This window comes from Mobula hypostoma, chromosome X1 (assembly GCF_963921235.1).
Source record: "Mobula hypostoma chromosome X1, sMobHyp1.1, whole genome shotgun sequence".
Lineage (NCBI taxonomy): Eukaryota > Metazoa > Chordata > Chondrichthyes > Myliobatiformes > Myliobatidae > Mobula > Mobula hypostoma.
This window is the reverse complement of record NC_086128.1, coordinates 65,993,479-66,010,925: the sequence shown is the minus strand read 5'-3', so window position 1 is coordinate 66,010,925 and position 17,447 is coordinate 65,993,479. Positions and strand designations below refer to the sequence as shown.

General features: G+C 52.5%; 1 protein-coding gene across 1 annotated transcript in view; it reads right to left on the bottom strand.

The window, feature by feature from the left end:
* The window catches only part of aclya (ATP citrate lyase a), a 204,334-nt gene that overhangs the window by 53,486 nt on the left and 133,401 nt on the right, over positions 1-17,447 (bottom strand). The window contains exons 14-16 of the mRNA XM_063038010.1: positions 15,351-15,380; positions 8,417-8,558; positions 3,025-3,193 (exon numbers count right to left, since the gene is read on the bottom strand). Coding sequence (XP_062894080.1) covers positions 3,025-3,193; positions 8,417-8,558; positions 15,351-15,380 — 341 coding nt within the window. The remainder of the gene's footprint in view (positions 1-3,024; positions 3,194-8,416; positions 8,559-15,350; positions 15,381-17,447) is intronic.

Here is a 17,447-nt window from a genome sequence, read left to right as displayed (position 1 = left end):
AAGATTAAAGGGAACATTACGAGGGGCTTCTTCACACAGAGAGTGGTGGGATTATGGAATGAGCTGCCAGATGAGGTGGTAAATGCGGGTTCTTTTTTAACATTTAAGAATAAATTGGACGGATACATGGATGGGAGGTGTATGAAGGGATATGGTCCAAGTGCAGGTCAGTGGGACGAGGCAGAAAATGGTTCGGCAAAGCCAAGAAGGGCCAAAGGGCCTGTTTCTGTGCTGTAGTTTCCATGGTTTCTATGGTTACTCCTACCAATGGGCCCAGACTTCTGAGGTTGAGTGTGGAACAGCTTTTCCACTTTAAAAAAATCCCGCGCATTCTCAAAAATCAAACTGCCACCTTCGAATACAACAGTATAATATTGTATTGGGCCCCTTATCAGAGAAAGGATGAGCCAAAACTGGAGAGGGTTCAAAGGTTCCAGGGTTGAATGGTTGGTCATAGGAAGAGCATTGGCTTATATTCACTAGAATTCAGAAGAATGAGGGGTGACCTCATTGAAACCTATCGAATGGTGAAAGGGCTCGATTGAATGAATGTGGAGAGCATGTTTCCTATGGTGGGGGAGTCTAGGACCAGAGGGCACAGATAGAGTGGATGTGGAGAGGATGTTTCCTATAGTGGGGGGAGTCTGGGACCAGAGGACACAGATAGAGTGGATGTGGAGAGCATGTTTCCTATGGTGGGGGAGTCTAGGACCAGAGGGCACAGATAGAGTGGATGTGGAGAGGATGTTTCCTATAGTGGAGGGAGTCTAGGACCAGAGGGCACAGATAGAGTGGATGTGGAGAGGATGTTTCCTATAGTGGGGGAGTCTAGGACCAGAGGACACAGATAGAGTGGATGTGGAGAGGATGTTTCCTATAGTTGGGGGAGTCTAGGACCAGAAGACACAGATAGAGTGGATGTGGAGAGGATGTTTCCTATAGTGGAGGGAGTCTAGGACCAGAGGGCACAGATAGAGTGGATGTGGAGAGGATGTTTCCTATAGTGGGGGAGTCTAGGACCAGAGGACACAGATAGAGTGGATGTGGAGAGGATGTTTCCTATAGTGGGGGAGTCTAGGACCAGAGGGCACAGATAGAGTGGATGTGGAGAGGATGTTTCCTATAGTGGGGGAAGTCTAGGACCAGAGGACACAGATAGAGTGGACGTGGAGAGGATGTTTCCTATAGTGGGGGAGTCTAAGACCAGAGGGCACAGATAGAGTGGATGTGGAGAGGATGTTTCCTATAGTGGGGGGAGTCTGGGACCAGAGGACACAGATAGAGTGGATGTGGAGAGCATGTTTCCTATGGTGGGGGAGTCTAGGACCAGAGGGCACAGATAGAGTGGATGTGGAGAGGATGTTTCCTATAGTGGAGGGAGTCTAGGACCAGAGGGCACAGATAGAGTGGATGTGGAGAGGATGTTTCCTATAGTGGGGGAGTCTAGGACCAGAGGACACAGATAGAGTGGATGTGGAGAGGATGTTTCCTATAGTTGGGGGAGTCTAGGACCAGAAGACACAGATAGAGTGGATGTGGAGAGGATGTTTCCTATAGTGGAGGGAGTCTAGGACCAGAGGGCACAGATAGAGTGGATGTGGAGAGGATGTTTCCTATAGTGGAGGGAGTCTAGGACCAGAGGGCACAGATAGAGTGGATGTGGAGAGGATGTTTCCTATAGTGGGGGAGTCTAGGACCAGAGGACACAGATAGAGTGGATGTGGAGAGGATGTTTCCTATAGTTGGGGGAGTCTAGGACCAGAAGACACAGATAGAGTGGATGTGGAGAGGATGTTTCCTATAGTGGAGGGAGTCTAGGACCAGAGGGCACAGATAGAGTGGATGTGGAGAGGATGTTTCCTATAGTGGGGGAGTCTAGGACCAGAGGACACAGATAGAGTGGATGTGGAGAGGATGTTTCCTATAGTGGGGGAGTCTAGGACCAGAGGGCACAGATAGAGTGGATGTGGAGAGGATGTTTCCTATAGTGGGGGAAGTCTAGGACCAGAGGACACAGATAGAGTGGACGTGGAGAGGATGTTTCCTATAGTGGGGGAGTCTAAGACCAGAGGACACAGATAGAGTGGATGTGGAGAGAGTGTTTCCTATAGTGGGGGGAGTCTAGGACCAGAGGACACAGATAGAGTGGATGTGGAAAGGATGTTTCCTATGGTGGGGGAGTCTAGGACCAGAGGACACAGATAGAGTGGATGTGGAGAGGATGTTTCCTATGGTGGGGGAGTCTAGGACCAGAGGACACAGATAGGGTGGATGTGGAGAGGATGTTTCCTATAGTGGGGGGAGTCTAGGACCAGAGGGCACAGATAGAGTGGATGTGGAGAGGATGTTTCCTATAGTGGGGGAGTCTAGGACCAGAGGGCACAGATAGAGTGGATTTGGAGAGGATGTTTCCTATAGTGGGGGGAGTCTAGGACCAGAGAACACAGTCTCAGGATACAGAGGCATCCATTTTAGTATGGAGATAAGGAGGAATTTCTTTAGCCAGAGAGTGGTGAATCTATGGAATTCTTTGCCACAGGCAACTGCAGAGGCCAAGTCTTCTAATCCCCACTCTGGCCCTTTAAATCTTCTTATCCATCACCTCCCACTTGTGCCTCGTCACCTTCCCTTTCTCCTATGCTCCATTCTCCTCTCCTAACAGATTTGTTCCTTACCTTTCCCACCTACCTGGCTTCACCCATCACCTTCTAACTATCCTCCTGCCCTTCCCACCAACTTTCTCATTCCAGGATCCCTTCCTTCCCAGTCCTTTCTCATACTCTCATATCCCTTTCTTCCCGGTCCCGATGAAGGGTCTCAGCCTGAAACGTCGAATGTTTATTCTTTTCTTTAGATGCTGCCTGACCTGCTGAGTTGTGTGTGGCCTAGGATCCAACCTAGTCTTGCTCGAAGCAGGAGGATTTAAGGAAATTGCCAACAGCGTAGACCAAACCAGAATGCCCAGAGATCTGGAGCAGCCTTACAATACACGTTTTAAGTTAAGCGAGTGAAAACAAAACAGACCTGGGGGAAGCTCATGGTTTCCACGGTGCTGTCGTACGCAGAGCGCAAGGAGGCGAAGTTAATGAGGACGTCCACCTCCGGGTGCTTCTTCAGGGCGTCCGCCATGTTCTTGTAGACAGGAATGAGGATCTCCTTGTGACCCCAATAGAACTTCTGCTTGTGGTCACCACTGTGGAGACAGGAGGGAGTGGAGATCAGAGTTACACACACTGCACAAAGCTCCAAAGAGACTTGACTAAAGGTTTAAAAGTAGAGGCAGTTTCGTTTTCAAAATTAACCGTAGCAACAGCACACCTGCTTTCCCTTATTATCTATCTACCAGCCTATCTTTGTCTATTGATCGATCCATCCACATGCTCAACTTTCATAGTCATAGCCAGACTTTATTGATCCCGGGGTAAATTGGTTTTCTTTACAGTTGCACCATAAATAATAAATAGTAATAAAACCATAAATAGTTAAATAGTAATATGTAAATTATGCCAGTAAATTATGAAATAAGTCCAGGACCAGCCTATTGGCTCGGGGTGTCTGAACCTCCAAGGGAGGAGTTGTAAAGTTTGATGGCCACAGGCAGGAATGACTTCCTATGACGCTCTGTGCTGCATCTCAGTGGAATGAGTCTCTGGCTGAATGTACTCCTGTGCCCAACCAGTACATTATGTAGTGGATGGGAGACATTGTCCAAGATGGCATGCAACTTAGACAGTATCCTGTCTAAGTTTACCCATTGATCTTTACCCATCCACCCATCCATCATTCCCTGTCCATTCTCTACCCATCTACCGATTCCATTGTTTGGGGTTGGGCCCTCCCATTGGTGCTGCTTTTCAGTGTTCGCTCGGCGGAAGACAAGACGGACTGCTTTCGTCTGCAGCTGCACTGGGGCCTGATGAAGTCTGCGTGCATGCAGAAACCTGTCTCCAGGACAACATCCCGTGCACCATCAATCTACGGGCCACGGACTTGGGGCTAGATTATTTCTGACTTTGTGACTCCCTGTTTTCTCCCTGCTGCCATAGGCCTGTGCGGTAGATGTGACTGTCGGTACTGCGTCTTGCGACTTGGCCCCAGAGGAACGCTGTTCCGCTTGGCTGGATCCACGCCCGGTTGAAGGACAGTCAGACCTGACAATGGAACGCCCCCACGAAAATGAATCTCAGGGTGGTACCCGGTGACCGACGGGCACTTCGATGATGAATTTACCTCAGAACTTCGCGAGCACATTCAGAGACCTGACCTTGACAGATGAAGAGGCCAAGGCTCCCAGTGGAGCCCCATGACTTTCGTGCTGCATCAGGCAAGTCAGTGCCAAGAGTGCACCAGACCTGAGGCAATGGACAAGAGGGATATCATGGGAACGGGCCCTTCGGCCCACAATGTTGTGCTGACCCAATTAAATCAGTCATCAGACTGCCAACTAAAGTAATCCCCTCTGCCTACAGAACGCCCACACCCTTCCATTTTCCTCACACTGATCTGCCTATTGAAACGTCTTCTAAAAGTCCCTAATGTATCCGTCTCTACCACCGCCCCAGTAAGAACATTCCAGGCACTCTCTGTGCGAAAGAAAAAAAACTTGCCCCTCACATCTCAATTGAACCTACCCCTTTCTCACCTTCAATGCATGCCCTCTGGTATTGGACATTTCTACCCCGGGAAAGGGATGTTGACTGTCTGTGCCTCTCATAATCTTGTAAAGCTATCACAGGGGCTCCCACGGCATAAGAAAGGCTGGGAAGCCCCCTGCTCCATCAGATCTCTCCCCTCAGCCACCATCGCTCCAGAGAAAATAGCCCAAGCTTCTCTGGATCCTGGTAAACCTCTCTCAGCACCCTCTCCAAAGCCCTGACCCCGTCCCTACAGCAGGGGGGGACCAGAACTGCACGCAATGCTCCAGGTGCGGCCGAACCAGAGTTGTATGGCTTCTCGTGCTTATTTATTGAGGCACAGCGCGGAGTAGGCCCCTTTTCCTTTATAATCCCAGCCTCACCACGGGACGGTTAACAATTAACTTGCCAACCCATAGAAACATAGAAAATAGGTGCAGGTGTAGGCCATTCGGCCCTTCGAGCCTGCAGCACCATTCAATATGATCATGGCTGATCATCCAACTCAGAACCCTGTACCAGCCTCCCCTCCATACCCCCTGATCCCTTTAGTCACAAGGGCTGTATCTAACTCCCTCTTAAATATAGCCAATGAACTGGCCTCAACTGTTTCCTGTAGCAGAGAATTCCACAGATTCACCACTCTCTGTGTGAAGAAGTTTTTCCTAATCTCGGCCCTAAAAGGCTTCCCCTTTATCCTCAAACCGTGACCCCTTGTTCTGGACTTCCCCAACATCGGGAACAATCTTCCTGCATCTAGCCTGTCCAATCCCTTTAGGATCTTATACGTTTCAATAAGATCCCCCCTCAATCTTTTAAATTCCAGCGAGTATAAGCCTAGTCGATCCAGTCTTTCATCATATGAAAGTCCTGCCATCCCAGGAATCAATCTGGTGAACCTTCTTTGTACTCCCTCTATGGCAAGGATGTCTTTCCTCAGATTAGGGGACCAAAACTGCACACAATACTCCAGGTGTGGTCTCACCAAGGCCTTGTACAACTGCAGTCATACCTCCCTGCTCCTGTACTCGAATCCTCTTGCTATGAATGCCAGCATACCATTCGCCCTTTTCACTGCCTGCTGTACCTGCATGCCCACTTTCAATGACCGGTGTACAATGACACCCAGGTCTTGTTGCACCTCCCCTTTTCCTAATCGGCCACCATTCAGATAATCCCTTACTCACTCTTCCTTCAGTTCGTCCTGACGGAGGGTCTCGGCCTGAAACGTCGACTGCACCTCTTCCTAGAGATGCTGCCTGGCCTGCTGCGTTCACCAGCAACTTTTACGTGTGTTGCTTGTATTCAGATAATAACCTGTTTTCCTGATCTTGCCACCAAAGTGGATAATCTCGCATTTATCCACACTAAATTGCATCTGCCATGAATTTGCCCACTCACCTAACCTATCCAAGTCACTCTGCATCCTCTTAGCATCCTCCTCACAGCTAACACTGCCGCCCAGCTTCGTGTCATCTGCAAACTTGGAGATGCTGCATTTAATTCCCTCGTCTAAGTCATTAATATATATTGTAAACAACTGGGGTCCCAGCACTGAGTCTTGCGGTACCCCACTAGTCACCGCCTGCCATTCTGAGAAGGTCCCGTTTATTCCCACTCTTTGCTTCCTGTCTGCCAACCAATTCTCTATCCACATCAATACCTTACCCCCAATACCGTGTGCTTTAAGTTTGCACACTAATCTCTTGTGTGGGAACCCGTACAAACTTTGGACTGTGGGAGGAAACCAGAGCACCAGGAGGAAACCTACGCGGTCACGGGGAGAACGTACAAACTCCTGACAGGCAAAGGCAGGAATTGAACCCGGGTCGCTGGTACCGTCCAGCGTTGTGCTGACCACCAACCCTACCTTGCCGCCCTGGCTCAATGCCTCGAATGATAAAGGCAAGCATGATGTAGACCTTGTTAACCTCCCTTTCACAACCCGCGTAACCACCGTCAGGGAACCAGGGACTTGGACCCAAAGGTCCCTGTACTCATCAGGACCGTGGATCGCCGGTAATCACCGACCGGTATCCTGCCGCACTCACCTCAATAACAAGCAAATGCTTTGAGGGAGGCTGGCCAAGGACTACACCTGCAGCATGTTGCCACCCACCACTGGACCCCCTACAATTCGCCTACCAACTCGACCGATCAACAGGTGACCCAATAGCCACCGCTCTACACCCCATCCTTACACACCTGGAGAATAAACAATAGGTGCAGGAGTAGGCCACTCAGCCCTTCGAGCCAGCACCGCCATTCACTGTGATCATGGCCGATCATCCACAATCAGTATCCAGTTCCTGCCTTATCCCCATAACCTTTGATTCCACTATCTTTAAGAGCTCTATCCATCTCTTTCTTGAAAGCATCCAGAGACTTGGCCTCCACTGCCTTCTGGGGCAGAGCATTCCATACATCCACCACTCTCTGGGTGAAGAAGTTTTTCCTCAACTCCGTTCTACATGACCTACCCCTAATTCTTAAACTGTGGCCTCTGGTTCTGGACTCATCCATCAGCGGGAACATGCTTCCTGCCTCCAGCGTGTCCAATCCCTTAATAATCTTATACGTTTCAATAAGATCCCCTCTCAGCCTTCTAAATTCCAGAGTATACAAGCCCAGTCGCTCCAATCTTTCGACATATGACAGTCCTGCCATCCCGGGATGCTTATGTGAGAATGCTGTTCTTGGACTACAGTTCAAGCATTTAACACCACAGTTCCATCCAGGCTCGACAAGAAGCTCAGAGACCTCGGCCTTGACCGTGCCTTGTGCAGCTGGATCCTGGACTTCCTGTCAGATCGCCAGCAGGTGGTAAGAGTGGACTCCCTCACCTCTGCCCCTCTGACTCTCAACACAGGAGACCCCCGCCCCCAGGGCTGTGTCCTGAGCCCCCTCCTTTACTCTCTGTACACCCATGACTGTGTCGCCACCCACAGCTCCAATCTGCCAATTAAATTTGCAGATGATACATTAATTGGCCTCAGAGAAGAAGTCATCACCCTGACACAGTGGTGTCAAGAAAACAACCTCTCCCTCAATATCTCACAAACTGGTTGTGGACTACAGGAGGAATGGAGACAGAATCAACCTTATTGACATTAATGGATCTGGGGTTGAGAGGGTGAACAGCTTCAAGTTCCTCAGCATGAACATCACCGAGGATCTCACGTGGTCTGTACATACCAGCTGTGTGGTGAAATAGGCACAACAGCACCTCTTTCACCTCAGATGGTTGAAGAAGTTCGGTATGGACCCCCAAATTCTAAGAACTTTCTACCGGGGTACGATTGAGAGCATCCTGACTGGCTGCATCACTGCCTGGTATGGGAACTGTACCTCCCTCAATCACAGGACTGTGCAGAGAGTGGTGCGGACAGCCCAGCGCATCTGTAGATGTGAACTTCCCACCATTCAGGACATTTACAAAGACAGGTGTGTAAAGAGGATCACTGGGGACCCGAGTCACCCCAACCACATACTGTTCCAGCTGCTACCATCTGGGTAGCAGCTACCAACGGTACCGCAGCATAAAAGCAACAGGCTCCGGGACAGCTTCTTCCACCAGGCCATCAGACTGATGAACTCACGCTGTATACAATTGCATTTCTGTGTTATATTGACTGTCCTGCTGTACATAATATTTATTTTAAATTACTATAAATTGCACATTCAGACGGAGAGGTAGGGTAAAGATTTTTTTACTCCTCACGTACGTGAAGGAGGAGAGAAATAAAGCGTACTCAACCGCCGACCCGCAGAGGCGTACTCACGTGAATGGGTAAACCATGGCTGAAACGGAAGGCTCGTCGCGGGAGCAGACGTAGTCGAAGTCCAGCATCCCCTGCACGGCTCTGGTCTGCATCCCCCAGATAATGGACTTGGTGTGGCAGCTGAATAGTGTGGTGGCTTTACCTGAGGGCCAAGGCAGAGCGGTGAGCGACCCGCCGGCACGTCAATCAAGCTTATCGCGAGGGACAGCGAAAGGGCAAGACGCAAATCCGAGACAGAGAGAGCGGAGGGAAAAAAAAGACCCCAAGGAGCAGAACCGGGCTATTTAGATAGAGTGGATGTGGAGAGGATGTTTCCTGTAATGGGGGAGTCTAGGACCAGAGGACACAGATAGAGTGGATGAGGAGAGGATGTTTCCTATAGTGGGGGAGTCTAGGACCAGAGGACACAGATAGAGAAGATGTAGAGAGGATGTTTCCTATAGTGGGGGGAGTCTAGGACCAGAGGACACAGATAGAGTTGGTGTGGAGAGGATGTTTCCTAGAGTGGGGGGAGTCTAGGACCAGAGGGCACAGATAGAGTGGATGTGGAGAGGATGTTTCCTATAGTGGAAGAGTCTAGGACCAGAGGACACAGATAGAGTGGATGTGCAGAGGATGTTTCCTATAGTGGGGGGAGTCTAGGACCAGAGGACACAGATAGAGTGGATGTTTCCTGTAGTGGGGAGTCTGGGACCAGAGGACACAGATAGAGTGGATGTGGAGAGGCTGTTTCCTATAGTGGGAGCGTCTAGGACCAGAGGGCACAGCCTCAGAATAGAGGGACGCCCTTTTAGAATGGAGATGAGGAGGAAATAATTTCGCCAGAGAGTGGTGAATCTGTGGAATTCATTGCCACAAGGGGGGCAAGTCTTTATGTGTATTTAAGGGGGAGGCTGATAGATTATTGATCTGTCAGGGCATGAAGGGATACGGGGAGAAGGCAGGAGATTGGGACTGAGAGGGAAACAGATCAGCCATGGTGAAATGTTGGAACAGAGCCGATGGGCCAAATGGCCCAATTCTGCTCCTCATCTTAAAGTCTCATCAAAATTTCTCTGACAGGAAATCTACAGATCAAGTTAGTTCGATACTACAAGGGCACTTACATTTTACTTATTGAGGTACAGCTCCTCCGGCCCTTCGAGTCAAGCCGCCCGGCAACCCCGCCTCGAGTTAACCCTCGCCTAATCATGGGACAATTTACAACCACCAATTAACCTCCTAACCGGTATGTTGTTGGACCGTGGGAAGAAACCAGAGTAGCCGACACCTACGCACTATAGGAAGCGTCCTCTCCACATCCACTCTATCTGTGTCCTCTGGTCCTAGACTCCCCCACTATAGGAAACATCCTCTCCACATCCACTCTATCTGTGTCCTCTGGTCCTAGACTCCCCCACTATAGGAAAAATCCTCTCCACATCCACCCTATCTGTGCCCTCTGGTCCTAGACTCCCCCCCACTATAGGAAACACCCTCTCCACATCCACTCTATCTGTGACCTCTGGTCCTAGACTCCCCCACTATAGGAAGCATCCTTTCCACATCCACTCTATCTGTGTCCTCTGGTCCCAGACTCCCCCACTATAGGAAACATCCTCTCCACATCCACTCTACCTGTGCCCTCTGGACCACGGGTGGGAGCCCATGGCATAAGAACAGGGTCGGCAACTACTGATTTAGAGATATAGCGCGAGAAAAGGCTCTTTTAGCCCACTGGGACAACTCACAACCCACTGGCTTAACCCCCGCCTAATTACAGGATAGCTTAAATTAGGTTGAAAGGGTACTCTTTCAATCTTTTTTTCCCCCGAAGTTTTAGATTTGATTAGAAAGTCTTTCTTTCTTTTTTTTCCTCAAAACGGACTGCCCAGTCCTTTTTTTTTGTTTAATTATAGTGTAGTGGGTTTTTTTTCCCCTCTTTCTTTTCATTCAAAACCCAATGTTTTTTCCTTTCTCTTCATAGGGTGGATGTGGAGAAGATGTTTCTGATAGTGGGGGAAGTCTAAGACCAGAGGACACAGCCTCAGAATAGAGGGGCGTCCTTTTAGAATGAAGATGAAGAGGAGGAATTTATTTCGCCAGAGTAGTGAACCTGAGGAGTTCAATGCCACAGGGGGCTGTGAGGGTGGGGGAGTCTTTATGTATATTTAAGGCAGAGGCTGGGAGATTATTGATCGGCCAGGGCATGAAGGGATACGGGGAGAAGGCAGGAGATTTGAACTGAGAGGGAAATGGATCAGCCAAGATGAAATGATGTTGGGGCCAAATGGACATTCGTGTAGAACGGAGATGAGGAGGGATTTCTTTAGCCAGAGGGTGGTGAATCTGTGGAATTCTTTGCCACAGGCGGCAGTGGAGGCCAAGTCACTGGCTTTATTTAAAGCAGAGGTTGGCAGGTTCTTGATTAGTCAGGGCGTCAAAGGTTACAGGGAGAAGGCAGGAGAATGGGGGAATGGGGTTAATGAATCAGCCATGATGGAACGGTTGGCCAGATTCGGGGGGGGGGGGGGTGGGTGGGTGTGTGTGTGTGTGTGTGTGTGTGTGTGTGTGTGTGTCTGTCAGATGGGAAAGTGGACGGTAAACAGCTACCTGATTAAAGCCGGGAAGAGGTGCCCGTCGGCAAGGAGAACAGTTCAGCCAGGAAAGGAGGGCGGGGGGAAAAAAAACGGGACAGATCGCCCTTGAAGGAGATGATAATGCACGCAGCAGAGTTGCCCCAGAGTCATTGTAACTTAAATGAAAAGTAGAGGAAGGGCGTCCAGTCCTTTAAACCGAGCTCAGACTGCGACTTCACCCTATTTAGAGACAGAGAGAAGAACCAGGCCCTTCTGGCCCGTCCAGCATTCCACCACATTTAACGGCAGCCTGGTGACAGGACAACTTACAATGACCAATTAACCCGCTAGCCGGTGGGTCTCTGGACCGTGGGAGAAAGCCGGAGCACCCGGAGGAACCCCTCGCGCACACGGGAAGGGACGTATGGAACCTGCTTACAGAGGACGCCGGATTTAAAGTGCCCCGAGCTGTAAGACCGTCATGCTGACCACTACCGCTGACGAACACCATTAATCTGTCCTTTTTCCCTCTTAAAGACTGCTCACTGACCTCGGGCATTCCTAACGTTTTCCCAGTCCTCCCTCTTCCCCTGACTGACATCCAAGCCATCTCCCCCGAGGCCCGGGATGCTGGGTGAGGAAATTGGGAAGAGTAAAGAGGGGCGGAATTCCGCCAGCACCCGGCTGTGCAGACAAGATTTGCGGACCCCCCCCTCCCCCGCCAAACGCCTCTGCAGGGACGACGATCGTGCCCACACCTCAGAAAGGAAAGACTGGGAGGGGGAAATCCGACCACCATCGCAAGAGGTTCTGCCGATGCCGGAAAACCAGAGCAACACATGCACGCACACACACACAAAATGCTGGAGGAACTCAGCAGGTCAGGCAGCGTCCATGGAGGGGAAGAAAGAGTCAACCTTTTGGGCCGAGGCCCCTCATCAGAACTGGAAAGGAAGGGGGCAGAAGCCAGAAAAAGAAAATGGGGGTGGAGGGAGGGGTTATTCAAGATCGTTTAATGTTATTTTCAGTGGAAAAAGTGTAAAAGAGAATGAAATAATTATTACTTGATTCGATTCAGTACAAAAAAAGAACACACTGATTATAAAAACGCAATAAACACATGATAGCTTATACACACGGATTGACTGTGTGCCCATTAAGTGAGGCTGGGCACAGGAGTGTCTGTACATGAGGTGACTCTGACAGGAAATGATAAAGTAGTGGGTGATTGGGGGTGTGGAGGGGTGGGTCAGTGGGTGATTGGGGGTGTGGAGGGGTGGGTCAATGGGTGATTGGGGGTATGGAGGGGTGGGTCAGTGGGTGATTGGGGGTGTGAAGGGGTGGGTCAGTGGGTGATTGGGGTGTGGAGGGGTGGGTCAGTGGGTGATTGGGGTGTGGAGGGGTGGGTCAGTGGGTGATTGGGGGTGTGGAGGGGTGGGTCAGTGGGTGATTGGGGGTGTGGAGGGTTGGGTCAGTGGGTGATTGGGGCTGTGGAGGGGTGGGTCAGTGGGTGATTGGGGGTGTGGAGGGGTGGGTCAGTGGGTGATTGGGGGTGTGGAGGGATGGGTCGGTGGGTTATTGGGGGTGTGGAGGTGTGGGTCGGTGGGTGATCGGGGGTGTGTGGAGGGGTGGGTCGGTGGGTTATTGGGGGTGTGGAGGGGTGGGTCTGTGGGTGATTGGGGGTGTGGAGGGGTGGGTCGGTGGGTGATCGGGGGTGTGTGGAGGGGTGGGTCGGTGGGTGATCGGGGGTGTGTGGAGGGGTGGGTCGGTGGGTGATCGGGGGTGTGGAGGGGTGGGTCAGTGGGTGAGTGGGGGTGTGGAGGGGTGGGTCGGTGGGTGATTGTGGGTGTGGAGGGGTGGGTCGGTGGGTGATCGGGGGTGTGTGGAGGGGTGGGTCGGTGGGTGATCGGGGGTGTGGAGGGGTGGGTCGGTGGGTGAGTGGGGGTGTGGAGGGGTGAGTCAGTGGGTGATCGGGGGTGTGGAGGGGTGGGTCGGTGGGTGACTGGGGGTGTGGAGGGATGGGTCGGTGGGTTATTGGGGGTGTGGAGGGGTGGGTCGGTGGGTGATCGGGGGTGTGTGGAGGGGTGGGTCGGTGGGTGATCGGGGGTGTGTGGAGGGGTGGGTCGGTGGGTGATCGGGGGTGTGTGGAGGGGTGGGTCGGTGGGTGATCGGGGGTGTGTGAAGGGGTGGGTCGGTGGGTGATCGGGGGTGTGTGGAGGGGTGGGTCGGTGGGTGATCGGGGGTGTGGAGGGGTGGGTCGGTGGGTGATTGGGGGTGTGGAGGGGTGGGTCGGTGGGTGATTGGGGGTGTGGAGGGGTGGGTCGGTGGGTGACTGGGGGTGTGGAGGGATGGGTCGGTGGGTTATTGGGGGTGTGGAGGGGTGGGTCGGTGGGTGATTGGGGGTGTGTGGAGGGGTGGGTCGGTGGGTGATCGGGGGTGTGTGGAGGGGTGGGTCGGTGGGTGATCGGGGGTGTGTGGAGGGGTGGGTCGGTGGGTGATCGGGGGTGTGTGAAGGGGTGGGTCGGTGGGTGATTGGGGGTGTGGAGGGGTGGGTCGGTGGGTGAGTGGGGGTGTGGAGGGGTGGGTCGGTGGGTGATCGGGGGTGTGTGGAGGGGTGGGTCGGTGGGTGATCGGGGGTGTGTGGAGGGGTGGGTCGGTGGGTGAGTGGGGGTGTGGAGGGGTGGGTCAGTGGGTGATCGGGGGTGTGGAGGGGTGGGTCAGTGGGTGATCGGGGGTGTGGAGGGGTGGGTCAGTGGGTGATCGGGGGTGTGGAGGGATGGGTCGGTGGGTGATTGGGGGTGTGGAGGGGTGGGTCGGTGGGTGATTGGGGGTGTGGAGGGGTGGGTCAGTGTTTGATTGGGGGTGTGGAGGGATGGGTCGGTGGGTGATTGGGGGTGTGGAGAGGTGGGTCAGTGGGTGATTGGGGGTGTGGAGGGGTGGGTCGGTGGGTGATTGGGGGTGTGGAGGGGTGGGTTAGTGGGTGGAGGTGTTGATCAGCCTCACTGCTTGGGAAGAGTCACTGTTTTTGAGTCTGGTGGTCCTGGTGTGGATGCTACGTAGCCTCCTCCCCGATGGCAGTGGGACAGACAGACCGTGGGTGGGATACTTCACGATGTTACTGGCCCCCTTTCCCGGCACCTTTCTGTGTCTGCGTCCTCGAAGGCCGGTGACGCGCTGGGCAATCTGACAGGCGCACTAACACCGCCAAACGCACCACGTCTCCGTCTACCCCTCAGGAACTACCCAGCCCTCTGCTGTAGCCAACCCGGGGTTGGCGGCTGAGATATCGGTAAGGGAACCGGCCACCGCCCTGGTTGCTATTCCCCTCTGCGGATGCTGCCTGACCTGGGGGGGGGGGGGGGGGAGAGGGAGGGCTGCGGGAGAGACCAGACCAGCATCACATCTTCTCTGCAATCATGCATCTGGTCATATTGTCCGTAGCTCCTCTCGTAGGGAGAAGGAGCGGGGTTCAAAGGCTAGAGAGTTAAGTTAGGGTCACAAAACGGGGGTCAATCCATTCTTAAAAGGTCAGCTTCAACAGCACGCCGAGCAACAGGGAGTTAGCCAAGCAGGGGAGCGTCTGGAGACTGTGCTGGGAGAGGTCGTTGTGTTGAGGGGGAAAAAAATAAATCAGGCCATCAGATTTCTGAATGGACCAGGAGGTCAGGTGCACTTTCTCAATCAATACTTTCTTTTTTGCCCCAAAACAAACAGATTTTGCCAGTGATATTGAACCTTTCCTTTCTTCCAGCAGGGCCGTTGGAAAGCGTGCAGCGTTGACAGCAGTGGAAGCAGGGAAACGAGTCTGCAGAAGGCAGACGGGAACCTTAGACCGTCCGCAGGGGCAGGAGGGCAGGTAAGCAGCTGCGGCTCCAGCTTTGAAGCGCCAGCGAAGTTCGGATTCGACGCCGGAGATGCCCGGCACGCAGCTCTGCCGGTGCCCGCTCTGCTGGAGAAGTTAATGCTTCATTACAGCTCGTTCGCCCATCTCGCGTCGCCTGGACGCGGGCGGACTTGGTCTTTTCTGTGACAAATCTTGCCAAATTTTTCCCCTGCGGAACCGGTTTGCCACCGTCTTCTTCTGGGCAGTGCCTTTACAAGATGGGTGAACCCCCCGCCCTCCCTCCGCAGCCACGATCAATACTCTTTAGAGATTGTTTATCGGGCTGCACTCGCAGATTCGCCCGATTGTTTTGACAGGCCAAAAAGAAAGGAGTCGAAGGGTTTGAGCCCTTGACCTGCAGTTTCCTCGGACAAACTGGTTTTACCCGTGGGTTCATTAAAAAAAAATCTAAACGAGATCGAATGAAGCACTCTCTGCCAGAAAGCAAAATAGCACGAGCACCAAAAGAGTTATCTGCCCAGCACTTTCCTACCTCTTTTTTCTTCTTGCTTTGCCTTCCCTTCTGTCAAAGAAAGATTGCCAACGAAAGAGATCCATCACACACAGTTGGACACAGTACGATCGCCACTCGACACCACCCTTCCCAGCGCTGCCACCTCTCCCTTCCGGTTAAAAACGCCCCTACCAACACCCATTTCTCCCCGTCCCCCCCAGGACAGCGCAGACGGCTTGGCTGAATCAAGAGGCGTGGGGGGTGGGTGGGAGAGACAAAGAACGCGAACGAAAGGAGGCGCAGGTGATCTCGACCGCCGGGGATCCGAACACCCGCAGAGTTTCAACGCACTACTTTTTAAAAAGAGAGCCTGTACTTTTACTTGGAGATACAGCGCCGCCCGGCGACTCACCGACTCGGCCTAACCGCAGGACGATTTACAATGACCGACTAACCCGCCAACCGGTACGTCTTTGGGCTGTGGGAGGAAAGCGGGGCGCCCGGGGGGAAACCCACGCGGATCAGAGGCGCGACAGGCGAAGTCTTTACGAATGCGGCTTGACCGTTCTCACCACCGGAACAAGGCCCGCGTCGGACAAATTCAGCTTTTCGTGTCACGGGCAGAGGGTAACTATCTCCAAAACCCTAAAACTACGACATTCAGGGCGCCGTTAAAATGATCGGTAGCGAGAAACCAATGATTCCCTCGAGCCTCCAACCATTCCACCCCCTCCCCCACCACCAACCCTGAAAATTTGCCCAAGTTAGAGAAATCTGTAGACCTTTGAACCAAGGAAGATCCAATTTATTGTTGAAGGGTTTTTTTAAAAGTAAGCAGCAAGTTAAATTAAAAATGTACCCCACAGCCATAATTTAACAGAATAGAGGATGAGACCCAAATGGCCTCATCCTATGAGACCATAAGACATTACTACCACCATTGTGTTCCATGTTGTATTGAGGTGGGCGATCGTGAATTTCACTTTGGCTGTTCCTGGCAATGTCTTCCACAGAAGTGGTTTACCATTGCCTTCTTCAGCGTCTTCACAAGACCCCAGCCATTATCAATACTCTTCAGAGATTGTCTGCCTGGCGTCAGTGGTCGCATCACCAGGACTTGTGATCTGCGCCGGCTGCTCGTACGACCGTCCACCGCCTGAGACCCATGGTTTCACCTGACCCTGATCGGGGGGCTAAGCAGGTGCTACACCTCGCCCAAGGGTGACCTGCAGGCTAGCGGAGGGAAGGAGCCCCTCACACCTCCTTTGGTAGAGATGTGTCTCCACCCTGCCACCGCAAATCATACGATGAGACAGACGAGCAGAATACGGCCATTCGGCCCATAGAGACCACTCCCCCATTCCATCATGGTTGATTTACTATCCCTCTCAACCCCATTCTCCAGCCTCCACCCCCCCTGTAACCTTTGTCGCCCTGACTAAGCAAGATCCTTATCATGCACTGTGACCGATGCCTTATAAAGCCTCAGTATTACATATTCGCTTTTGTAACTCGAGATCAGATTCTCTCTCAATAGGTGCAGGCGAAACTACCGGGTAGTTGGAGAACTCGTGAATTAGGGGTACCTCACACTTCAAGCAAGTTTAGTTTCTTCCCCTCTCTCTCACACACACACAGACACACGCCCCTGCACAAACACCTCCGTCTCCATCTAATCACATTCTTCGTTCTCTCTGCCTCTCACTGGCTGCTTCACCATCTGGTATGGGAGGGGTTTTGGGGAAGGGGGCTACTGAGCAGGATCAAAATAAGCTGCAGAGAGTTGTAAACTCAGCCAGCTCCATCATGGGCACTAGTCTCCCCCAGCATCCAGGACACCTTCAAAAAGCGATACCTCAAAAAGGCCTTGATCCCCAACACCCAGGACCTGCCCTCTTCTCATTGCTACCATGAGGGAGGAGGTACAGGAGCCTGAAGACACACACTCAACGATTCAGGAACAGCTTCTTCCCCTCTGCCATCAGGGAGGAGGTACAGGAGCCTGAAGACACACACTCAACGATTCAGGAACAGCTTCTTCCCCTCTGCCATCAGGGAGGAGGTACAGGAGCCTGAAGACACACACTCAACGATTCAGGAACAGCTTCTTCCCCTCCGCCATCAGGGAGGAGGTAC